The sequence below is a fragment of the Pleurodeles waltl genome, chromosome 3_1 (assembly GCF_031143425.1).
Source record: "Pleurodeles waltl isolate 20211129_DDA chromosome 3_1, aPleWal1.hap1.20221129, whole genome shotgun sequence".
NCBI lineage: Eukaryota > Metazoa > Chordata > Amphibia > Caudata > Salamandridae > Pleurodeles > Pleurodeles waltl.
The window spans coordinates 1,376,592,629-1,376,619,272 of record NC_090440.1 but is presented as its reverse complement, the minus strand read 5'-3'; the positions used below and the strand labels follow the sequence as shown (position 1 = coordinate 1,376,619,272).

At 43.8% G+C, this 26,644-nt stretch overlaps 1 protein-coding gene across 3 annotated transcripts in view; it reads left to right on the top strand.

Annotated features, from left to right (window-relative positions):
- The window catches only part of SCMH1 (Scm polycomb group protein homolog 1), a 400,787-nt gene that overhangs the window by 46,206 nt on the left and 327,937 nt on the right, over positions 1-26,644 (top strand). For 2 of the 3 annotated variants that reach the window (XM_069224887.1, XM_069224886.1), the window contains 2 exons: positions 7,727-7,797; positions 14,128-14,362. In XM_069224887.1, the coding sequence (XP_069080988.1) occupies positions 7,727-7,797; positions 14,128-14,362 (306 nt within the window). The remainder of the gene's footprint in view (positions 1-7,726; positions 7,798-14,127; positions 14,363-26,644) is intronic. The other variant, XM_069224888.1, reaches the window with a different exon arrangement.

Sequence of the window (26,644 nt, the reverse complement as noted above, 5' to 3'; positions counted from 1 at the left end):
TTCTATTTACCTTTTTCCTCTATCTGTAGCACAAAATGAAAATATTGCCATTATTTATTATATTTATATTATTATTTTTGGCCCTTCCCCCCAACCTAGTGTGGGGACCCAGAGATGACTTAGACAGAAATAGCTTGTGCTGATCGTTTTGATGGTCGTCCCATTGTGCTGGAACAATTAAAAGTGGTCCAGGCAGCTTTCAGGAGACAGGCTGTATCGACCACAAGAGCTGGAGATGAGACTCCTGCAAATTACCAAATGTTTTAGGCAGTAGGCTGCAGCTTTTCTGCGGTACGTCAGCCTCCAGATTTAGCCAAGACATTCTACTGCTGTTAGGGATGTTGTGGATTGGACCAATAAAGAAATCACAAAGACATTTTTTTTAATAATCCAGTTTTACCATTGATGTCTATTGAAGGGAAAGGGCTACAGCAACCGCCCACCCCTTACTTTACACAGACAGACAGAAGACTCAGCATTCACGCCATATGAAACATAAAAAAAAAACATAAACTCAATACATAAAAAAGACCCCCCCCCCAAAAAAAAAACACAACTTTAACCTTTGTTCACAGAAAAGGCATGCGGCAGACTGGGAGATGGCAGCGGGGTGAATTAACAGTTCCTCAACCCCTTAGTTTCCTGGAACCAGAACGCTCTAGGAGTCTATTTCAAATGCGTGGAGGAGGAAAGCATTAAAAGCCGCCATGAGCATGAGCGCAAAGGAGGGACACAAAACGAAAAATAAGTTCACTCACAGTCAAGCATATGGGCAATCCTGCAATTATCCGTGCAGCAGAGTTAGTCTGCAAGGCTGTAAGAAAACCTCCCAAGGCGGGACAAACATAAAGCATTTACCAATTATATCAAAGGATTTTTGAAAGGCAAGCCCACAAACGAGTAAAAGTGACGGGGTGAGGTGGGCTCGGTTAAAAGTCCACAATACTTACAACAGGTCAAAGCGCTTGCGTAAGCGTCCTAAAAAACATGGTGCTTACACTGAAAGTGGAGAACTATGAATCAGGTTTGATTGCCACTGCTGTTACAAAAAGAACTGAACACATTAAAAATATATGAATACCAGTGTCTTAGAACAACCAATAATAAGAAGACAGTAAGAAGAGCTGATGCCTTAGAGCTGCACTCCTCCACTCAAAGCTTCCCTGACAGTGACAACCCACTTTCATTTCTTTCTTGAAGCAGCTGAACTTGAAATAAGAGTAATTAAGTATGGTAGACTACGTCACCAGCTTTGGAACTGAAGTGAACTATTTTTGTACATGAGTGCATCAGCAATAATAGCCAATCAAAACAAAGCAAGCCAGTGGCTAAAGATGACTGTCCAATGTCCCAAACATACGACCACTGCCTGAAAGCCCCCTAAATATGTATATTAAGTATGATTTGTTTGTTTTTTGTTAAAAAAAAAAAAGTAGTCTGGTGAGAGCTACAGCTGTTTAGAATGCCACGCCGAAATGCAGTGACCATCAACTTACAATTTTTGTGGGATATGGAAAGCTCTTCATCCTTGCCCACTGAGTCACCTCATTTAACACTTTCTCAGGTTATAGGCACACCTTAAGGTGAGTTTCATTTACTTTCAAAACCTTTTGCGGAAGGATGCTTTCTCCTCTTTTTTTGTTTTTTAGATTTGTCATGTAATGATGCTTACACTATTCATGTCAAACATATACCATTTAATACATAAATTGTACATGCAGAAAGGAGTGCTAGTTCAGCCTTGTCAAACCATTAGCCTCCTTAGCTCCTGCATTTTTAACCATTGTCTTGAAAAAATGACATTCACATTGTGCATCAGCCCCCAGGAATATTTTAGTCTCACTGTTTTTCTATTGGCTGTATGGGTCTGTCTTTCCACTTCTACCAGAATGCATGAGACACTATTTTACATCTGAAAAATACTCTCAGCTATCACACATTCAAAACATCAATTTCATATTTTCAAAGATGAATACATTTTCGCTGTATTTATGGGTAAAGTCTTTAAAGAATTATTGCTTGGTTTACAGCGGTCGAGGGTGCTGTGGTGAGAAGCAGTTTGAGGGCTGCACACAAAATATATACTGACCTGCCACTGAATTGTATGCATTGCACAACTGTTGGTAATTGGGTTTTTGATTGAGGGGGTGAAGACCCATTGCAAGTAACAACCATAATGCCTGACAGGATGAACCACAAAAGTAATTCAATTACTTTGTGCCTACCCCTCTAGTAGCGTGCACAAAAGCAGTCAGGCTTAACTTAGAGGCAATGTGTAAAGGATTTGTGCAGCACTCAAACAGTAATAACATGAAAACATTGCAAAAAGAAAATCCTATACCGATGTAGAAAAATAGAGAAAAATCTATTAAATTATTTGACACCAAAGCGCCCTAGGGCACACATGGCTGAAGGGGTTGTTGGGGGCCTGCAGATGCAGCCCGAAGGCCCCGTGTCTCCACAGAGTCCCTGCACACAGCACCTCCTTGGGTGCCACATGGGCCATCCGGGTGGGGGCAGCCTTTCTTCTAGGCTCCCACCCATTACACGACAAAGGCATAATTTCCATCACAGGTTTCCATGCTGTTGAGCAGGGAAGTGAAGCCCGGCACCTCTTTGTTCTAAGTACTGGGGATGGGTTCCCAGTACCCACCATTACTGCACCCCACCCCTCCCCAGGGGGAAATGAGGGCCCCTGAGACCAGAAAATGAACACAGAGAGGTGGCTCCATGCATGCTACCTCCCCAGATGGGGTATGTATACAAGTGTACAAGATCCCCGGGCCCTGTATCGGTCCCCGCACCCCTGAGGGGGTTGGAAGGTGATTGGCTGGGGTGGCAGGCGCTCATCCTTTTGTCTCCCAAAAAAAAAATCAATTTTCAGACAGGCATATCTTTGGCCATGTAGGGCCGATTTGGCTAATGCTTGCCTTGTTTTGCTCCTGGAGGTCGGCCCTAGCCATCCAGAGCTTTTTCTTCAGGCCTGCTGGCCCTTAAAGGCCTCTAAAGGGCTCATTTTGTGGGAAGCTAGGCTTTCTGCCTCACTGTGCCTGACTTGACGTCTGCCTGGCGCTTGGAGCTTTTCTCCTGCTTGTGGGGACATCTTGCATATTCCCTCAACAACCACCTAGCTGAACACCTTTGTGACTGCACCCCATTGCCCCTCCCCAATCCAGAAACACTGGCCCTGGAGAGACCTGTTCTGGTCCTAGGTGTCAGCAAGAGTGGAAGTCCTTTGTCCATCCTTGCAGGACACCAGGTAGCTTCTTCTTCCAGCGGGGCATCCTTTTGCAGCTCTGCCCTGAACCTACACAACTTCTTTACTCCTTCCCACCTAACCTTCAAAGGTGAGCCCCTTTTGGTGCTCTAGTGGGTGGTCCAGAGTTCTTCATCTGGAACAATCCAAAATGGTGACCAAGTTGTCTCTGATAAGAGCTTCTCTAGGAGCCTTAGCTCTGTTCTGAACTGACACAACTTCCTTACCCCTTCCCACCAAGACTTCAAAGGTGATCCCCTTTTTGTGTTCCAGTGGGTGTCCAGGTGCAGTATGACAAGCTAATTAGAAGATGCAGCTTAACCACCCATTTCCTTCTTTTTTCCCCAGGAGCTGGATCTATCACGGTTAATTGCTCTTTTGTGTTGGTAGGTGTTTGATCCCTCTGCTGGAGAGCAGATTAATTAACTTGGCCCTATAGGGGTACAGATGCCTGGAATCTGATTATGAGCTGAGATCTTACAAATCTTGAAGTATGTTGGGGACTATAAATTCGAACTGGTGCATTTTAATCCCCATTTTAGTATCTTGCTGGACCCTGCAGTCCTAACTAGTGCGAAACTGTACGTTAGGGCAGATTTTGCCCATAATGCATAAAACTATGAAAACACCAATCATATTATAAGGCGTACCCAAGGTCAGCTCCAGTTCTTGCAGAGTCTCTTCTGTGACAGGCTATCTTTGCACTGTTACTGGGCTGTGCGCAATGATAGTCTCCCATGTACAGCCCGCACATACAACTACCTCATTGCAAAAGGCAGGCACTGGGGGTTAGCACAATTAGTTAACTATACAGTGATTGAAACTCGGATAGTGAGAATTATTTACATGAAAAGTTAAAAAAATTATAGTCATAATTGAAAAATACCAGTGGGCTAAATGGGCAAAGATCATACCACCGTTGAGTCTCTCAAAGATTTGCATTGTTAAATGTTGGGAAGCCCAAGGTCCAGGGCCTGCCTAATGCAAAATAGCAAGAAGCACATAATAATTAGAAGTTGTCCTTTTAACTGACCAGAACTTTCACTTGAAAAGGCTCAGTTGAGTATAATGTTAAAATACATACATTCTAGGACACTTTATGTAGGTTTCTTCTCATTACAAGTCTGTGGAACTACTCATGTATCCGAAAATTGTTACTTTCAGCAAAAGTCTATCCTATGAGCAGGTGGTAGGATCTTCTCTCAAATCAAGCACAAGACATCCAGGAGTAGTAGATACTGTTCATGAATATAGAACTGAACTCTGTTTTCTCGTAAAATCCTGCTCCGTTTGTCAGGATTAGAAGCGAAGTTACACTTTGCAGAAAAGTGCAGATGTAAAGCCTTGAAATGCTCCTGGGCCTACTAGAATTATGAAATTTAGCAAGCATATTTATAATGGATACTTCAAACCAATAAGAAATGGCATCCTTGTTTTGTTATATAATATATTGCTACACACTTTGTAGTACATGTATATAAAATAGTTATACTGTAATACATGGGAACATATAATTATGTTTTGACAGCATCGATTATTCCTGCTCACAAGGCTGCACATTCTCAATATTATTATTGTAGAACTATTTAAGAAAGATGCTTCAAAGTTAGGAGAACCCCATGTGGTTATTCAGTTGGTAGTTTGACTTTGCTGTGGCTGGAAAAGCTCCTAATGAGTTGCTTTGTTTTCCCACTGAAAAGCATATCTTTTGCAGTAAAACCTGGTAGTTCGTTGTGGCTCTCGAAATATTGTGACAAAAAATCAAATTTATGTTGTTTTAAGCTGATCTAGGGACACTGTCAGGCATAGTCAAACGTAGAAGTCAGCATCTTGAGCACAACATGTTTTAGTGAATACACACCTAGGTTAACATCACAGTTTGATCACAAAATGATCTTTACATCCTAAAGAGTTGGACTCTTCCTAGATGATGACGATCCTCAGAAACTGAGAAAAATTGGGTTAAAATACATGTTTGCTTCAAAATTAGTTTTGTGAAACTGTGTTATAAAATACTATAGAGATTAATGTAACTGTGTTTTCAATTGTGATTTAACGGCTGAATACTCCTTCTTGAATCTGTCTCTATAGTACTTATTGTAATTCAACAAGCTATTACAACATTGACTTTTTGTTTATTATATGGACTCTCAAATTTATCTCAGTTGTAGTTGTGATTATATGGTGCCCAGCTCATTTTCTGTACGAAACCTTTAGTTGTGTTTTAATTAAAAGTTGATTTTTATTCAACATTTTCATTATTACAGTAAACAAATAATTTTTAGAAATAAATGTGTTCTTTCAATGATTGTTGATTGACTGTTCCTTCAGTGAGCAGTAGAAAATTCAGTTCTTTTTGATAAATGACGTTATTAGGGGACAATCAGTGGATGTTTCTGTGTTTTAGTAGTGGTGTTTTTTCATATTGATGCCATCAAGTCTTTACAAATAATAATGAGATTTAAAAAGCAACATTTAGTGCATTGGCCTGTGTAGCCGAATCACTGGTTGCTTTGGGTCCTTAGGTTAACTAATGTTTTGGATAAGTTTGGATTCCAAGATGGACATTTTCCAGTTTGTACCTCATATCATAAGGTTAGGAATCCACAGTCAGAAGTCATTCATCTTTCAGTATTTTTCTCATTGGAATTGACCAATGATACAGAAAGCCATTTGCGAAGGTAGTCTTTCTTTTGATATAGTTGAGGGATATGTACCAGGAGGACCGTTGCACCTTAATATGTTTAAGGTAAAGATAAAACCATCAATGGAAAATTTGACTATGTTCTGAATTTGGGAAAATGATCTGATGTAACCTGGTTTGGCAAAACATCCTCAAGGCTTTCATTGTTGGTGAGATCCTTGTTGGAAGCTGTGCCTTTGCTTGGTAGACTGTACAAATAGGTGTCAAATCCTCATCAATGGATGCTTTGCCTGTCTCATCAGTGACATTTATCACGCAGTTCCTGAGAGTGGCCCAGTTAATCATGTCTATTATTGTTGACCAAGAATACTTAGTAGATGGGGCTATATGTAGTGTACTTATTCCAGAGAGTGTATTTTAGAACATGCAATGAACGTACTGTTCTGTAGTGTGCCTAATCAAAATGAGTCTCAGATTTCTGGGGTTAATTCTGGGTGAAACAGTGCCCAAAGAAGAGGAAGCACAGCAAACTGACTATACACTGTGACAGAACAATTACATTCTGATGACCATTTTCAGGCATGTAGGTCCTTGGTAGACCAGTTAATCAGTGGGGGTGTGTAATTGAGAATCTTGCTTGACATCCTGAGTGGAAGATCTAGTCTACACAATCTCTTATGTGGTCTCTGAAGCTGAAAAGCCTGTGTGGTCAGGATCATACTTCTTAGGACGCACAAAATCCTGGGTGGTACGGATCATACTTCTTCTGTATTCCTTGGAATTAATGATGACCTTTGAAATTAGTGAAACGGTTATGGTAAAGATATGATGGTTATGACTGAAGACGTCTGCTACCACACAATTCTTTATGATTCACTTATGTTTGTCAAACAAGATTCTGCTGATTTTGTTTTTTTACCTTCACATTGTCTGCACCTTTGAGATGTACTGCTGCGCTGTGTAGAGCTATTAAATCAGATAAGCTTTGACTAAGAAGGTTCTTCTGAACCTCCTTTCCCTTTGTTTGTCACGTAGTATATCATAGTCCTGTTGTCCGTTTAAATTAAGACTGACTTTACAAGAAGGATGCAAGAAAGGATTTAAAGGCCTTGTATATCAGCATATTGATGTGACGTGTTCTCTCTTTTTACAACCACAACTCTTGTTCATTAGGTGGTTCATGCAAGTCTCTCGTGCCATTTTTAAGCGTTCTGTTCCCTTGCTTCATATTTTTCTCTAGGAGCTACTAGAGGAGAGAAGGCAGGGCAATAGTGGTTAGTTGACTGTTACTGGACTATGTTGTTTTCCCACACGGGCTTTGGCATTTCTCAGTACCACCATCACAACAATTCAATATTTTGAACACCTTCGTCATTTCATTTTTTTGCTGAGGTCGTTTCACTAGTATACGTACTGACAGTTAAAATGGCTGCAACATGCAATAAAACTTCATAAAGTACATATTATACACATTTTTACAAAATCGTATCGATTTTATATAATTAAATATAGTTATTCAGTGGTATTACAAGCAGAAATGCAGTGGCCTTTTCCTATATTTTGTTCAATAAACGATTAGTGTCTGTGATCAGCAGCAGCCATTTCAACCAAAGCGCATGTATCCTACTGATGTTGGCAGCACCGAACCTCTGGTCTTTTAAAGCAATATCTGTCTGCTGAAAGCCATTGCTGAGTCATACTTCTAAACTGATACCGAACTGTGTTGGCCAGGTTGTTCATAGATAGTATGAAATTATTCTTCATTATGAATTTTACCCTTAACATCTCCGCCTTTCATATTTAATTTGTTTGCTTTTCAATCACAGGTCACTTTAGCTGGGACAAATACCTGAAAGAGACATGCTCTGCTCCAGCTCCTTCCCATTGCTTCAAACAGGTGAGAGGTAGTTTTAAAGCATGCTTAATAAGTGCAGCTGATTAGCAATGATGCATGCTCGCTTCAAGTGTGCATGGGTTTACTAGTTGTGACAGATTCAATACCACGCCAACCCTTCTTCAGTTTCTTACTGGGGTACGTAGCTGTTGCAGATCAGTTATGTTTGCAAATAAGGTGAAATAAGGCTGGTCTTTGTGAATACATTTCAACAACATATTGACACCCATCTGCTTGATGCCATGTATGGGTCTCATTAGGGCTGGGAGCAGATGTGACAGCAAGCAAATTGTTACATTAATAGTGCACACAAAGATAGATAAGCTGGTTGATACTCAGTTTAACTGAACTCTGTTTTAGAGCAGGCAGTTTTCGAAAAAGAGTTTTCATTTATTGCTCATTAATTCAATTTTAACAAAAACAAAACATTATGTAGTTTGGGTTTCTTTTGACCTTAGAGCAATACCCTGTGGCGTCAGTCCAATTTGCAGTGACATTCTGTAACTTTGCCCTCAAATCAGTATAGGTTGTGCGACTTATAGGCATGACAGAGAGACTTATGTCTAAAACATGGGGTCATTTCAGCTAGATGGGTAGGTATTTGTTAAAATGTGATTAGTTACAAAATGTGTAGGTAGATAATCTTTGTTAGTTCATATGGAAGGTGTCTCCAGGAGAGTGCTAGCATTCGACTTATCCAAAACAAGATATTGTCCTTATCATGGCCGTGTTAGCAGGCCTTCAAAGAGGAAACCAGTCTGGTTCCAAGGTGTCTGTATTCCATGTATTGGCTCATTCTTGCAAGCAGCACATTTTGTGATAGTATTACTTCATTATTTTGTCATTTCTACACTTGTTACCAATGCCTGGACATTGGTGCACCTCTCTAGTACCAGTATAACACTCAAATATAGCAATAAGCAATAGAAAGATGACCAGTCAACCTTTGTAAAGGGCTTTCCACTGCACGGCATCATGTGACTCTGCCTTTTTAGTAACTTTTGAACCATTTCAGCTATGACATTTTTTTTGTTAAAATCTGCAGATTCAATCAATCAATCAGAAATTTGTTAAGCACGCTACTCACCCGGAAGGGTCTCAAGGTGCGGGGGGGGCTGCTACTGCTCCAAGAGCCAGGTCTTGAGGCGCTTCCTGAAGGTCTGGATGTCCTGGGTCAGGCGTAGGTTGGCGGGGAAGGAGTTCCATGTTTTGGCAGCAAGGTGGGAGAAGGATCTGCCTCCGGTTGTGGTACGGTGCTTGTGGGGGACGGTTGGCGGAACGGAGCTGGCATGTCGGGATGTGGAAGTTAAGACGCTCGTTGAGGTAGGCGGGTCCGGTGTCGTGGAGAGCTTTGTGACCGTGGATTAGGAGTTTGAAGACGATCCTTTTGTTGACGGGTAGCCAGTGGAGGTCTCGGAGGTGGGCAGAGATGTGTTTGTGGCGAGGGAGGTTGAGGATGAGTCGTGCTGAAGCGTTCTGGATGCGCTGGAGTTTCTTCTGGAGCGTGGCCGTCGTTCCCGCGTAGAGGGCGTTGCTATAGTCCAGTCTGCTGCTGACGAGGGCATAGGTGACCGTTCTTCTGGTTTGCGCAGGAATCCACCTGAAGTTCTTGCAGAGCGTTCGAAGGGTGTTGAAGCATGAGGACAAGATGGCGTTGATTTGCTTGGTCATAGAGAGCGAGGAGTCCAGTATGAAGCCGAGGTTGCGTGCGTGGGCGTTGGGGCCGACCCCCGAGTGGCAGGCCACCAGGAGTCGTCTCATGCTGATCTGTTGGGGCCAAAGATGATGATCTCGGTCTTCTCCGAGTTCAGCTTGAGGCGGCTTCCTTTCATCCAGTTGGCGATGGCGTGAAGTCCAGTGTGGAGGTTGTTCTTAGCGGTTGCAGGGTCCTTCGTGAGAGAGAGGATGAGCTGAGTGTCGTCTGCATCTGAGACAATGTTGAGGCCGTGGGATCGTACGATGTTGGCAAGCGGAGCCATGTAGACATTGAAGAGGGTGGGGTGAGTGAGGATCCCTGGGGAACTCCACAAATGGTTTTGGTGGCCTTAGACAGGAATGGGGGAGGCGGACTCCTTGGGTTCTTCCAGGGAGGAAGGTGGTGAGCCAGTCCAGGGCTCTATGGCGAATTCCGGCGTCGAAGGGCGTGTGCGAAGGGTGTGGTGACAGACGGGGTCGAAGGCTGCGGAAAGTTCAAGGACGATGAGGGCACCGGTTTTGCCTTTGTCGAGCCTGCTCCTGATGTCGTCAGTGCAGGTGATAAGGACGGTCTCGGTGCTGTGGTTCTTGCGGAATCCGGACTGGGAGACGTCGAGTAGGCTGTTGTTCTCCAGGAAGCGGGAAAGTTGGTTGTTGACTATCTTCTCAATGACCTTCGCAGGGAAGGGGAGTAGGGAGATAGGACAGTCGTTTTTGAGGTCTTCGGGGTTGGCTTTGGGCTTTTTGAGCAAGGCGTTGACCATGGCGAGTTTTCAGCTCTCCAGGAAGATGGCAGTCTCGAAGGAGATGTTGATGATGGTCCGGAGCTGGGGAGCGATGATTTGTCTGGCTTTATTGAAGACGTGGTGAGGGCAGGGGTCAGCGGGAGAGCCGGAGTGGATGGTGCTCATGGTCTTGGTGGTTTCCTCATCGTTGGTGGGGGTCCAGGTGCTCAGTACGTTGGTGTGGATGGGTGCTTTGGGGTCGACCTTGGCAGTGGTGTTGGTGGGGGACGGCGGTGCAAAGCTTTCATGGATGTCTGTGATCTTGCGGTGAAAGAATGTGGCGAGGGAGTTGCAGAGGTCTTTCGAGTGGGGTGGGTCGGCGGAGCAGGACTTGGGGTTTGTGAGTTCCTTGATGATGCTGAATAGCTCCTTGCTGCTGTGTGTGTTGTTGTCAATTTGTTCTTTGTAGAAAGATCTTTTGGTGGTCCGGATGAGCTGGTGATGTTTGCGGACGGCTGATTTGAGGGCGGAGTGGTTGCTTTCTGATTGTTTCTGGCGCCAGATCTTCTCGGCTTTCCGGCATTCTCGTTTGGAGGCCTGAAGGTCTGCGGTGAACCAGGGAGCTTTCTTGTTGGCACGGGCGTTGGTGGTTTTCTTGAGTGGGGCGAGGGTGTTGGCGCAGTCGTCGAGCCATTGTTTGAGGTTGAGGTCGGTGGTGTTGGCGTCGCTGGTTTTGGGTGGTAGGGCATGGGCGAGGTTGGAGATCAATTGGTCCTTGGAGATCTTGTTCCAATTGCGGTGAGGGATGCGATGCTTTTGGTGGTGAGTTTTAGGAAGGAAAAAAGAACACAACGGTGGTCGGTCCAATGGAGTTCGGTGGTGTGAGTGAAGGTGACGTGGCTGCTGGAGGAGAAGATGGCGTTGAGTGAGTGACTGGCTGAGTGGGTGGGCGAGGTGACCAGTTGCTTGAGGCCGAGGTTGGCAAGGTTGGCCAGTAGGGCAGAGAAGTCGCTGTTGCTGGTGTTCTCCAGGTGGAAATTCAGGTCGCCCAGGAGCAAGTAGTCCGTGGAGGCAAGGGCATGGGAGCTGATAGTGTCAGCGATGGTGTCGCAGAATTGAGTGCGAGGGCCCGGGGGTCTGTAGAAGAGGGTTCCTCTCAGGGTGGTGGTGTTGTTGACGTATATCTGGAAGTGCAGGTGTTCTGCGGCATCTAGGGCGTTGTGGGTGTCGTTGAGATCCTGATGGAGCTTCTGTGGACTATGGCAATTCCTCTTCCTGGTTTGTTGGTACGGTCTCTTCGGGTAATCTTGTAGCCCACTGGGATGGCTATGGCGATGTCTGGCTCCGATGAGGGATTCATCCAGGTTTCGGTGAGGAAGGCGATGTCTGGGGAGGTTGCTGTGAGCAGGTCCCAGAGTTCGATGGCGTGCTTGTAGACGGGGCGGGTGTTGAGGAGGATGCAGCTGAGGTGGTTGAGGTGGGTGGCGTTGTTGTGGTGCTTGGCGGCTTGAGCGCAGGTGAAGTTATGCTTCAGTTGGAGAATTTTGTTTGCCAGAACAAGTGTCCTTGTCAAATCAGCAGTTGTGATTCATTTTTATAAAAGGTTTCCAGCATATGTTTCCACCAACACCCTTTGTAACACCACAGTGGGACTTGAAATTACACCTGTTTACTGCTCACCCTAAAAACAATCCTTTTTGGTTGTGATAATATCCGTACTACAAGTGAGTGAACTCAAGCTCTTTTGGTCCAGCCTCCTTATGCTACATTTTTCCAGGACAAACTAGTGCTAAGGACTCGAGCTGTCTTCCTGCTGGAGGTGGTGAAACCTTTACACATATCAGACAAGCCAACAATCCATCTCTCTCCCGACCTTCTGTTCTGCGTCTCATTCTAAGAAAGTGAAAGAAAGACTCCATCATCTGCACCCCAAGACAGCACTCATCTTGTACAATGATCCTACCAGGATCTAATATGGGCAAATTGCTCTTTGTTGGGTTCTTTGGGGCAAAGAAGGGTTAGAAGCTGCAAAAACTGACTATCTCTTGGATATTCCTCTGCATTAAGATGTGCTATTTTTTGGCTGAGAAGCAGCCTTCATAATGTTTACAGGCTTATTCCAACAGACCCAAAAAGTGCTTCTACTGTGTTAGTACACAGAGTGCCTATCCTAGATATTTGTTAGACAGCTATGTGGGCATAAGTGCACACTTTCACAAAGCACTACTGCCTTGAAACTCAGGTCCATCGAGGTGGGTATTTTGGCCACTCTGTCCTGCAGGACGTTTTAGTTTGAGCCATTCCACAGACCCACCACCTGGGGAGGTACTGCTTTGGTATCTGTTCACAAGGTGAGGAAACTGTGGTTAGAAGTATCCTTTAGAAGAACAAGTTAATTACCTTTGGTAAAGTTCTTTCTGGTGGATACTCTATCTAACCACATATACTTCTCTATTTTTCTTCCTCCCATTCTGTGGTATGGGCTCTTCTGTCTGAAAAGATCCCAATCTAGGAACAGGCACACTGGTTCATTCAATCTGCTGATAGACTCCACATCTGAGTGCCCGTAAATATTCATGAAAGAAATTGACGTCCGCCTGCATGGATTGTGCTTATATGCATGCAGTGAAATGAAGTTGACGCAGATCCACACGGTCCACCTGCTTTTGCACAGGAGCACTTCGTTTAATTTTCTTGATTCAACCTGCCACCTAGGAATATTCACAAGTTGAGGAATCTGAGGATAGATAGAGTATCCACCAGGAAGAGCATTATACAAGGTTAGTAAGGTGTTCTTCATGTAGCTCTAAATGTAGGTGTCACACAACAGAGCTTTACAGAGTTGGCACAGAGACAATGAAGGATATCCGAGGATAGAGGACATTCATATACTTAATTTACATCATTGAGGCCAGCATTGCAGGTCTGGACATGTTTATAGCGATGATGACTAGAGTAAACCTGTTATTCTGAGCAGAACATCTTGAAAATTAGATTGACTTGTACTGTTAATTGTCTTAGCCTCTTGTACATGAGTGGCTATTTGGCTTTATGCTATCCGACTGTGTTTGTTTGACAATTTTTAACAGGGTGTCTGGAGTCTTGGCACAAGTGTGGTAGACTCTTCAAAGTGTGGATCTTTGGAGAGCATTACTAATAAAAAGAAACAAAACATTTATAACTTGTTCTCAGCAACGCTATATGCATGCTAAATAATATGGCTCTTAATCTTATCTACCTTATAATGATGGACCCAAGCTTGGAAACACGTTACATGTAGATATCACTTTACCTTTCTGATACTCTAAAGAACATCATGCGTTACTGACTGCCATGGTGAACTATTCCATGATCTTACATCACAAGCAAATGCTCTTGAACAGACCATTGACTGCAGAAATTGAAACTTAGAAATTCACTCAACTTGGTGAAAGCTTATGGACCAAAATAATATTGCAAATGAATCCCATTTCGGCTGACCATATAGAGACAATTCAACAGCAAAAAAGCAATTCAGAACACTGGTCTTTCCACATTTGCAGACGCAACCTATACCATGAGTATAGTGCAAAGATTCTATTTCCACTACTCATGACCTGTGTACAGGGAAGGTAGGTCACACCAGAAGAATCTCAACTGCATTTACTCCCAAAAAGCAAACATGCTTAATACAAAGTGTAGTGCAATGCACCAAGTCAGCCTAGGATCCTATCTTTCCATCTCGCCATCAAATAATATATTCTCATGTCAGTACCAACACAGAAGTGCTTTTTCATATATTTGCATTTTTTGTTACTCTAATTGTCATAAAAGAGGTCAGTGTTGCTTAGTAATACATCTAGAGAATGGTAATTTGCAGCAGTGATAGCAAGGGATGTTAGCAATGCTTTGATAATCGTGTTTATGGTTTTAGTCCTATTCACCACCAAGCAATGATTTTAAGATTGGCATGAAGTTGGAAGCCCAGGACCCACGGAACACAACTTCCATTTGCATCGCCACGGTGGTCGGGCTGACTGGAGCACGCTTGAGACTGCGTCTGGATGGCAGCGACAACAAGAATGACTTCTGGCGGCTGGTGGACGCAACAGAAATTCAACCTATTGGAAATTGTGAGAAGAATGGAGGAATGTTACAACCCCCTTTGGGTAAGTGTGCACACTTTCTAGCAGTATACTGGGCTGTACAGCCCAATAAAACGAGTTAGTGAGGCACTGTATCTTTTTTCTGGATACTGATCTGTATTTCACTACTATTTCTTCTGTACCAAGAGCAAATCTTTTTGGGATCTGCCTAATTTTGTTTCTGGTCCCTTTCTTTACTTTAAGAAAACAAGTCTATTGTCAATAAGTCTGTGTTTGCTAAGCATTTGTCCAATATAAATAGCATTATAAATTGACTTTTGATATTCTTAAAGTCTCCTGCTCTAGATTTGCACTGAATAGCAGCCATGAAGCTGACCCTGAAAATGTGGCCCATGGCACAAGGCAAAGCCTTCAGCTTTGTTGATAGTTTAGTATTTTAAAAGGCAGAATGTAAGCATCGAATTGATGAAAGATACAGTATTAACATTATGTGAGGGAGCTAGCTGACTGAGCTGAATATTTGTTTTTAAATCATTCATAGTCAGTAAATGTTGTGATAAACTGTACGGTTGCATAAAAAATAATGCTACAGAGCACATTTAACAAAATGCATCAAAATAGAAATTAGTTGTGGGGTAAATTTAGCCTTATGAAGAGTGAGCTGGGGGTAGGGCAATATAAAGCCCATCATTTCGGCAAAACACCACATCACACTGTGTTGGAGACCTCTACTGTTTGCTATCAACAGTTTGTAAACTGTTGGAGCTTTACTGAGTAATTGCACAGATCAGTGGCAAAGGACATGTAAGTACTTTGTGAGAAGTTGAAATGTTAATTTGATGGATACACATAAAATGGAGACACAGTTTTAATACATAGAAACACCTCCTCTTTAGAACTTTTCTTTAAAAGTGGGATTCTTCAGTTGGAAGATGTTGGCAAATGTGCTATCATTCACCAGCAGGACAGCCAGATCAAAAGATCTAATCAGTTGGGCTTATCAGCGAATGTAGATGTTGAACATAAATACCGAGCCCTGTGAAACTCCACACTTTATCACGGAGGAACTAAAAAGTGGAATGACTACTGCCTGAGAACGACCTTTGACGAAAGAAGATAACCATGCTGCAGCTGACACAGTAATTCCAATATCAGTCACTTGATTGAATAAAGTGGCAGGAAGCACAGTATCTAATAGCACCAAGAGGTCATATCAAATTAGAGTGATGCAGTCACACTTATCCCAAATGAGTCTTGGTTCATCAATCATGAGAGCAAAAGCTTTCTCTCTTTTCTGATTGGGATGAAAGCCCAGTTACAGTGAATCAGTCGAGTTGGAGTCTTCCAGGTGTTGAACTGAGTGCATGACTACAATGTGTTAAGTTAATTTTCCAAGAGCAGCAAGCAATGTGATTGCTCTATGGTTTCCTGTCACTTAGTATTTAAATTGTCTGCTTTCAAAAGGGTGCCTGATTACATCCGCTTTCCAAAAGGGAGACCATACCACTTAAGAGGGACAAATTGAAAAAAATGTGAGAGTTGGTGTAAGAATAGTTGAACAGGACTGTGTAAAGGAGACTTGGCAGAGGTCATCTACAAAGCCAGGCGTATTTAGGTACTGCTTCTTGATTGATAAGGACAAAGTTGGTCTAGACTAGGTGGTGAAAATTGGAAGCATAGCAAAGTGTTTAGTGTGAACATGATTGCTGAACCTTAGTGAACACCCATGGATATATAAGAATTTATGCTTTGCAGGTGTTTTGTACCTTCTCTCACAAAGGTTTTGTTGATAGATAGAATGTTGAACTTAGTTAGTTGCTCCACTGAGAGTTAGTGGAGTTCTTTGAAGTCTGGGTGGTATGATCTGCTTGGTTTTGGATTCAACAGAGTTTTGGGATTTTTCTTTGGCGCTACTAAGCACACCAAATTGCCATGTTCCAACTTGAAGAGAATGTTTGGTCTTGTTACCTCAATTTGATGGTTTCTGCATAGGATCAGGAGCTCTTTTCTTGATATCCTGCCCTGGCAGCTGATATTTTGTTCTACCGTCTGAGGTCTGATGTCAACATAAGATGTTTTTGTCAAACCACACCTTAAGCATATTTACTCTTTGAGCTTAGATTTGGTCTACTCTTGAGTTTTTCACCTCATGGTTGCATTGTATCAATAAGAGCAGCTTACAGATTGAAGAACTGATATAATGAAATTGTGAAAGTCAACTAAATTTAGTGTTTCCTACAAGAATACACACACTACAAAATAAAAGATTTAAAAACAGCATGTTAAATTTACAATTCTACATATTTAAATAAGACTGCCCTTGTCAATGAAAATGGGCTGTTCGGGTTTGTTGTGTTTTGGTCTTTTTAGTTTAAGCTCATTACTGAGTTTAAGTGTGAATGTAAATAGCTTGAATGCTCTTGAGGTAGAGTACACACTTGAAGTTTGAGGTCAGTAAGTCCGTTGAGAATGACTGAGCATAAAAATGCAGCAGTGTGTCACTTGATCAGATGTAAGAGGTATGGTGAAGTATTTTACTATGTCTGTGGTTGCTTGAGAGCCAAGTAGCCAATGTGATGTTAGTTCTTTGGGGGAATAGCAAGCAACAGGAGATATTTTGGCAGGTTACTGTGACAGTTGGGGCAAAATATTTCATTTTAGCAATTGGAAGCCTTAATAAAAAGAGAGAGATGTACTCAAGCCTTTGTGCCTGGGATGTAGATGATTCCATTTGTAGTGAAAATCAATCAGTCAGTATTGGTAGAGCACAGCTTATCATCGTGAGGGTATTCAGGCGTTGGGTTGCTGGGCTTAGTTGAGCAGCCTAGTCTTAAATCTCTTCCTGAAGTCTGTCAGCGAGCGTGATGTTCGAAGGTGGAGAGGGACGGCGTTCCAGGACTTGGCAGTGATATGGGAGAAGGGGCGGTGTCCTCTGACTCATGCGTGGGGTCTGTGCAAGGGCTAGGAAGGCAGAGCAGAGTTTGTCTGATTGGTTGGTGGAAATTGAGGCGGTGGCTCATGTATGCTGGTCCCTGGTCCTGGAGGGCTTTGTAAGTGTGTGCCGGTAGTTTGAATTGGCATCTTTTCTGGACAGGGAGCCAGTGGAGGTTCCTCAGGTGCTGGGTAATATGGGTCCATTTGGACAGGTTGAGGATCAGTCTGGCTGCTGAATTCCGTATTTTCTGGAGCCTTCTCATGAGTTCAGTGGTGGCTCCTGTGTACAGTGTGTTGCCGTAGTCAAGGCAGTTAGTGATTAGGGCTTGTGTGATTCTTTTTTTTTTTTTTGTGCTTATGGGGTGCCATTTGGAGATTCTTCGGAGCATGCAGAGAGTGTGGAAGTAGGCAGGTGAAACTGAGTTGGTCTGTCGTTTCATGGTGAGTCTGCTGTCCAGGATGATGTCAAGGTTGCTTGTGTGGTCTTTTGGTGTGGGGGTAGGTCCGAGTTCAGAAGGCCACCAGGTGCCGCACCCGAGGGAGGTTGGTTGCCAAAGATCAGCACTTCGGTTTTGTCCATGTTGAGCTTCAGACAGTTTTCCTTCATCTAGGCTGCGACGTTCTTGATGCAGTTGTGAAAGTTGGTCTTGGTGGTGGTGGGGTCTGATGAGAACGAGAGGATGAGCTGGGTGTCGTCGACGTAGGATATAATGTTGATATTGTGGGTACTGACGATGTCGGCTAGAGGCATCAGGTGTTGAAGAGGGTGGGGAAGAGGGATGAGCCTTGAGGGACACTGCAAATGGTGCTCATGGGTTCCAAGGTGAAGGGTGGTAGGCGGACTCTCTGCTTGTGTCCTGTGAGGAATGATGCAATCCATCTTAGTGCGTCTCTTGTGATTCCGATCTGGTGCAGTCTCTTGATCAGAGTGTGGTGGGGAACGGTGTCATAGGCTGCTGAGAGGTCGAGGTCAATCAGGGTGGCCAATTCTCCTCTGTCGAGTAGAGTGAGGGATCAGGGTGGTCTCACTGCTGTAGTTGGCTTGGAAACTGGATTGGGAGGCATCTAGCAGGTTAGTTCTCTCCAGATGTTCGGTGAGCTGCCGGTTGATTGCCTTCTTCAGGACTTTGGCAGAGAACAGGAGCAGCAAGATAGGGTGGTAATTCACGAGTTCTCTGGGGTCTGCGGTGGGTTTCATGAGGAGGTGTCTGACCTCTGTGTGTTTCCATGCGCCAGGAAAGTTGGCTGTGGTGATAGATGCGTTGAGGATGGTGGTTAGCTGGTGGCTGATCATGATGCCTCCTAGGTTGAAGAAGCTGTGGGGGCAGGGGTCGGTGGATGCTCCCAAGTGGATGGAGTTCATGATGGCTGTGGTGTTCGGTGAACTATTCCCATGCGGTGAGATGTTTGTGGAGTGAGGAGGCTGAGGAGGTCTGTGGCTTGGGGTTTGAAGTTTCTGTAGATGGTGGATATCTTGTTGTGAAAGTGATTCACTACCACGTCGCAGAGTTCCTGTGAGGGAAGAATTGTGTTCTGGGTGGTTGTTGGACAGGAGAACTCTCTGACGATGGTGAAGAGTTCCTTGGTGTAGTTGGTGCTAGCCTTGATGCGGCCTGCAATGGCATCCTTTTTCTCATCTTTGAGTCTTGGTGGTGTTTGTTGAGGGCTGTCTTGAAGGTGGCTCGGTCTGTATTGTCTTTCCTGGAGCACCATCTCCTCTCCAGTTGTTTGCAGCTGCATTTCATTATGCTGAGTTCTAGCATGTACCAGCTGGCATGTTTGGTGGAGCTGCAGGTTTTGGCTGGTTTGATAGGGGCAACTCGGTCAGCTGCGCACTGGTGAACCAGTTGTTGAAGTTCTCAACCGCCTGTTTCAAGTAGGTTGCAGCGCCGGGCTGGGTGGTGTCGAGGTCATCAGTCCATTGGGTCTGTGTCACTTTGCCCCAGCTGTGGAAGGGGATGGTTCGAGGTGATTCTGTGATGGTGAAGTGTACAATGGGGTGGTCGGTCCATGTGAGTTCTGTGGTATGGTTGTATTTTATTCTGTTGCTGAACGTGAAGATACGAACCAGTGTGTGTCCTTCTCTGTGCGTGGGGTCTGTAACCAACTTGGTGAGGGCGATTTTGTCCAAGAGGTTGGCGCAGTTTGGGTCTGTGGAGTCATCCAGGTGGAAGTTGAGGTCTCCGTGGAAGAAATAGTGCTTGGAGTCGATGGTAAGTGGGGCGATGAAGTCTGCGATGGCATTGCAAAGGCTGGTGCGTGGTCCTGGCGATCTGTAGAAGAAGGTGCTGGTGATAGTCGTTTTGTTGTCGTTGTGAAGTTGGAAAATCACGTTTTCAATGATTGGTGTGCTGTCGTCTTTGGTGGTGCGGTTGATTGATTCTTTAAGATGATGGCAATGCCACCTCCTTGTTTGTTGGTGTGGTCCGAGTGTCATCTTGTAGCCGATGGTTGTCGCAGTGGCGATTTCGACAGCAGAGGAGGGGTAGAGCCAGAACTCTGTGATGAAGGTTACGTCAGGGGTGAGGGTAGAGATCGTGTCCCAGAATTCGGTTGCATGTTTGCAGAGCAATTTGGCATTGATCAGGAGGTTTCGAGAGGTTCTGGGGTGATATTGGCTGCTGGGTGGGCATAGTTCTGGATGTGGGTGTTGAAATTAAGGAACAGCAGGAGCTGAAAAAGATCGGTAGAAGACGGAAGAGAACCAATGAAGGGCTTAGTCCGTAATGCCAAGGAAAGGCGGCCAGAATCAGGAGAATTGTATTGTATTGTATTTACATTTATATAGCACTTTAAACCCCATTGCGAGTGTCTGAAGCGCACTAATAGCCAGCGCAATACGCCCTGGGTGATTGTCTGCTTATAAGGGCGAGGTACTTGATGTGGCTCTCTGTGGGCAACGTTTTAGGTGTTGTGGCTAAGTGAGCAGAGTGGTGCTCTTTCATGGATTTGGTGGTGAGCGCTTAGCACTGTGGGGGGAGAAGAATGAATGAGAGATAGGAGTGTGCTCAGATTTCATAAAATGTCTGCTGTAGGTTGACTGTTGCCTTAAGGGGTTGCTTGAGGTGAAGCCAAATAACCTTGCTTGTCACTGCAGATGTTCACCAATTGAGTCTCCCAACATAGTGCTGTCACTGCCTAAGACACATTGGGGGTTATTCTAACTTTGGAGGAGGTGTTAATCCGTCCCAAAAGTGACGGAAAAGTGACGGATTTACCACCAGCCGTATTACGAGTCCATTATATCCTATGGAACTCTTAATACGGCTGGTGGTATATCCGTCACTTTACCGTCACTTTTGGGACGGATTAACACTCCTCCAAAGTTAGAATAACCCCCATAATTACTTACCACAGCAATAAAAGCATCCCACCGATCCAAGCTGTGCTGCCAACAGTTGTACTCACCAGGTGGGCTCAGTTTGTATAACTGGTAGAGTATTCGGATCCCTCCATATTCGTTTTGATGCCTTTTCCCGATTTTAGGGGTTCTCTACACACAAAAAAAAGAATGGAAAAAACTAGTGTATTCTGGGAGTTGTAGTCATGGCATGGTTCATGTCCAGTGACCCGGTTGGAGTGATTCCTGTAGATAAAGTGATTTTGAAGAGTGACTGGTGTGTCAAAATGCTTCTGGTAGTTCGAGAAAAAAGGGAATAGAAGACATGACTGTAGTAGTAGAAGTCAAGAACGCTCTTGGCGTTCATAAAGGCAGTTTGTGACATGAAATTTAAGTAGGTGCTGAAGAGTTTAGGACTGGTGGCATAAGAGTTTGGAGGTAAAAAAGCTTCTGGAACAGGGAGGGTAGCGTCTGGGAGGTCAGTTACACTGGAGCAGTGTGGGAGAGAAAGTTAAGTTAGTGTTGGTGGTGCTACGAAATCAGGAGTATGAGAGAAGGGTGAGTGAAAAGGAGGGATTGAAGTGTGTTTTTGATGATGTAGATATTAGAGGAGACGTTTTTTGAGAGGTTGTGTTGAGTGAAACAGGACAGGGCACTGTTCTTGGATTGGAAAGGGGAAACGTTTTATTATCTAAATTGTTTTTGAGGGGGGAGATGTATGACAGAGTTGAGGTTGATGTAGTGTGTAGATTTGGCTGAGTCGAAGGATGTGTTTCTATAGTGGTACTACTTCATTTTGTAGTACCTTTAAACATTTTCATGTTTTTTTTATTACTTTCGCCTTACACTTTATTCTAGTGAATTACCTACCTCAAACGTTGAAGTCCAGATGCAGTGGTTGAAGTAAAAGAATGTCTTGGTGAAATTGTGAAAGTAAGGGTGGTCATCAAAATTAGAGTTGAAATGATTATCTCCTAATCGGCTGGACAGATGCCTATGCTCTGCTTTTGGATGGGCTTGTTTCTGGCGTTACCTTCAAACTTCCCATTCAATTTCTTAAATGTTTTGGAAGATAAACACATCTAATTTCTCTTTGCTCCAACATGCCTTCCTTCATTACAAATGGACTTATAAGCCAATTTAATGGCAAAAGGAAGAATTGTTTTAGTTTAGTTAAATGTTTTAAAAGGCAATGCTTGCCCCAGGGAGGAACCTCAAAGTGCTTTGTCGGGACTCGCACAGACATGGGTGTACTTATTTTATTACCCAATGTCATAAGCATTTTTGGGGCCGAGGCAAAAGGTGCCAACAAAATATTGTATTGTATGTTATTGGTTGAGATAGAGAAATAGACACAAGCTTGATAGAGTAAAAATATATTCTTCATCAGGGGCCTCTTGGAAGGTGGGGGCCTTGGGCCATTGCTCACTTTGCCCATGTCTTAAAATGTCTCAATCAACACCTTCGACTCAACTCGCATCATTTGCCAGTCTTGATATCTGCCTCGTATACTCACCCTTATCCTGAACTCATTCTTTGAATTTACACTGAGAGTACTTACACCTAACGCTCACCCAAATGGACTCCACCAATCTAATGTTCTCCGCCCATGATACACTTTCCTCCTGTTGTCAGATATGCTAATTTCTTTATCTTCTTTGTACTCTTAACAAACTCCTCCTGCTACTCTCGTCAGTCTTAACACCTTTTTGAAACCTGCAGACGAGGAACATATCTGTTATCGGTTGATCTTTATGAAGATTAGTTTATTGTTCCTCCTTGGTATGTTAGGGAAAGTGCGCTGACACTTTTTCTCTAGTACAATATTCTACCATAAATATAGAAAATAAATATGGAGTGTATGGTGTGTGACCATAGTATGTGGAAATGTTTCCCACCAGGTCAACTAGCGTACATATCTATTTTTTTTTAAATCCTTAACTTTTATCTTGATGCCCACTGGCTGCTAGCTATTTGCCTTTGTTTTGTTTGGTCTTTTCGTAACTTTTAGTGGTTTGTTTGTTTGATGTATTGACAGTGAAAAAGCTCACCTTCTATATAAAATAGATACATTTCTTCAGGCAACATGTTATTAACACTTGTTTTCTAGTATAACTGTTAGCAATGTGTAGCCTCCAATTCCACATTAAAAATATTACCAGGGGTAAAGGCGCAAAAAACAGATCCTCTTCACCAGTGAACTTCCCACATCATACTCTTCCCTAAAATTATGAAAGTATCTAGAATACAAATAACAATGTAAATTGACAATGCTTTCCTCACACAGACCTCGAATGTGAGTTTCTTTTTTTTTACCTTCCCATGAGGAGACCCCAAAGGCACCAACTCCAGCTGCAAAACAAAAATATTTCCTAAAGTTCTCTTCTAAATATAAGTACAACTTTGGCAATAGAAATCGGTATTTTGCATCCTGGAGGTAACACTCACATAAGGTGCCACAGTCAAGCAATTCTTAACATGTCAAAGTTATTTTTCACGGCTTCCAATTATATAGCTCACATTGACCTCTGTCCTTAGCTCTCACCTGGTTCTACTTTCACAATTATAGAACTTTGAGCATTGTAGGTTTAGAGGTAGTGGTTACTATATATTGCCTGCAATTTATACATGACAAACATACTGCATCCACTGTATCTACCAACCACTATATTGTGAAGGTAAGCAGATTTGTAATTAAGAATAGTAATGTATACTTACCTTGTCCGTTTAGAGGCAGAAACACATTGGACGTATTTTTGTAGGTCGATGTTGTATAGTGACACACTTCTGGCGGATTCTTAGAACTGCAGAGTCCTCACCTTAGCATGCTCCCAAATGCCATACTGAAACTGAAAAACTTTTCTCCAAGCAATGCTCCCACCATGCAGCTCCATATTGGCTCCACACCACCCTGGAACACTGCAGAGCCATGTGTAAGCTCCTCGTGCATGCTGACATCAATTTGTTTTTTGCGTGCCTTACGCAATGGATGTGGAGATCAACTCACAATTGGGTTACCGCCAGCGGCTCTATCCCCACTGTCTGTTCCCCTGAGACCTGTTACTTGACCTGTACGTACTCCTTTGTAGACTATTACTCTGGCATCAAGATCAACGCAGGTCCCTGCTATACGGGAATCAGTGGCATATCCACCGGTTCCGGAAGAGTACCTGGTGCCGACTCATATTTTGGACCCCAAATTGACTTTGGCCCGACCCTGACTGATGTCATGTTACAAATTTACAAAAGTGCTATCTTTTGTCATGCACCATAACTCTAATTAAGTACATCTGCACCGTCACATCTATCAGCAAAGGCTCTTTTTTCTTTGTGGTTCTAACTCTGATCCAGTGCCAAATTGGAGAACACTCCAAGATGTTGATGATAATAATGGAGATGGCTTGCTCCCCCTCTCAGTATATTAAGATGCCTTGTACATTGATTACAGAATGACAGAGATGGCTTGACTTATTACCAGAGCCTGACTCACAACTCACTTATTACCAGAGCCTGACTCACTACTGTGGATAAGAGCTCCTTGTTTGCTTGGTCGTCTGGAGGGCAACTGAGACACTATAATTACAGCTTCCCTCCATTTTGACCAAACTAAATATCCTTACAAAGATCTTGCAGCCTGAGCCAGTTACTTCTGAGCCTTTGCTTCCCTTTAGCAATGCTCATACTCATACACTAATGGCTGCTTGGTCAAAGCCTTGTTCTTGTCTGCCTGTAATCAGGCTGGTGGCCAGACGGCATCAACCGGTGCCTGGTGAGCTGTATTTTTCAGCAAGCATCTCACCCGAGAATGCTTTATCGTGCAGGCCTTCACAAGTAAGGTGAACCCTAGCTGATCTTCAACCACTCGCCCAGACAGAGTATCAAAAGGAAGGAGGCTTTTGGCAAGTGCATGTTTTCTTACACCACTCTGGCATTATGATAGGTGACTACTATTTGTTTGCTGTCCCATTACTTGTGGGACATGGGCATGGAGATCTTGCCGACAGTCTCAAACAAGTCATGATGGACAGGATGTGGCCAAATATGTTAGGCACACGTATCTAGATACTGTGGATTGTCTGGGAAGGGCAGTAAGTCGAAAAATGTAGGTTTGTTCCACCTGGTTCTCTGGAGATTTACAGGCCTCCCTTGTGGTATGCCCTTTCATGGGTCCTGCGTTTTGGGTGAGAAGGCAGACTCTGCATTAGAGGGTTTTAAGGAAGGTACATCTACTGGCGTATAGGCGGAGACAGTGTTCCCAACCAGTGTAGCAGGCACCCCAGTACTTTTGAGGCTGTGGACATGTGTTTTTCAAGCATCATGCTGGGCAGCATGAACATCACCCCTCCAATTCCTTTTTCCTTTCTGCAAGGCCCACCTCACCAGCTTAGTTTGTCCTTAGAGGTGCATACCAAATCTTTTGGGGGCAGAATTCATTATTTATTCCTAGGTTGGCAATTAATAACGTCAGACGACTGGGTCTTAGAAATAGTTCAAAATGGCTATGCTGTACTTTTCCTCCAACTATTATTCCCACGCTGGAGCAGATTTCCGACGAGCACGTTGATTCTATTACAAGAGATGTGGTTTGCACATTTCAGATAAGCTCCTGTCCATTCTGTTACAAGATATGTGGTTGTTACTCTTCAAGGGTAGCATCAAGAGGGTACCAGACTCAAAAGGATGAGTGGGTGGTTACTCTTGCTGTTTTGTTGCTTCAAAGAAGGACGGAGGGGCTCAACCATGTTTTGGAACGCAAGCCTTTCAGTGACTTACCGCAGAAGGACAATTCAGAATGCTCACACTGGCCTACATCCTGTTTGTTTTCAACTGAGGCAACTAGATAGGTCTGGGGACATGCAGAACGTGTATTTTCATATATAGTCCTGCATTCACACAGATCTTCTCTGTGGTGCAGGATAGGCCAGGCACGTTTTCAGTTTCCTTTGCTCCCTTTCAGCCTCACGTTTCCTCCTTGTATGTTCGTGAAAGTGATTGTAGTGGCCAGGGCCCTCTTCAGATGTTTAAGATATCAGTATTTCTGTACCTTGATGACTGTCTGTTGAAGGTAGGCATGCCACAGTCATTCATGGACCACAACGGTGGAACCTCTTGACATAGTTGGAATTCACTATCAACTAACTGAACTCCCATCTGACTCCTTCAGAGGCTTCCATTCATTGGCGCAATCCTGGACACTATTGAGTTCAGTGCTTTCCCTCCACCTCAACGACTCCTAGATATTTGAGCTGTGATACCAATATTTCATGCTGAATTCTGGATAGTGGTGAGAGCAGCTCTGAGTTTCTTGCCCTCCTCCATCCTCCTCGTCTGCTATACAAAGTTGCATATGTTGGCTCTGCAATAGAATTTGAAGCTCCACTGGGCCCAGCATCAAAGCAAGGTGCTTGATGCTATATAGGTCTCGGAAGAGACAGCTCCAGATTTACTGTGATGGCTTCTCAAACACAATTGGTCCAGTGGCAGATCCCTCCCCCTTCGAAATCCAGAGCTGATGGATATGATGGACAGGCATCCTACCTGGTCTATTTACATCATCTGGTGGAGCAGGAGATCAGGGGGCCTCTAGTCTTCAGCAGAGGGCCGGATCCACATCATCCTGCCGGAGTTGTGAGCCATTCCTGAGTCTCTGAAAACTGCCATTGGTCAGGAGGAGGCAGGTGCCAGGCTGTCACAGATAATGTCACCTCCATGTGGTACTGCAGGAGGTAGGTGGGGTGAGAGTCCTGGTTTTTGTGTCAGGTGGCTCTATGCCTCCGGAGATGCTTAGAACACCAGGGCATTTTGCTGCTAGTTTTAGTAACTTGATTGGTATACAAGATGTGTGAAAAGCTATTTTATGATGTTCTGCAGGCAAAACCACAGGCCCAGTTAGTGTCTCTACTGATATCTTTAGGCAGAACCTCCCTTTTTGGGCAACATTAACAACCAATGTCTTTTGCGCTGCAGTAAAGGGTGACTTGCCTAAATCATGGAGGGAATCGATGATAGTCCCAATTTTTTTAATCAGAATCGTCCCATACCTGTTTTGTTATATGAAGATGATGCCAGTC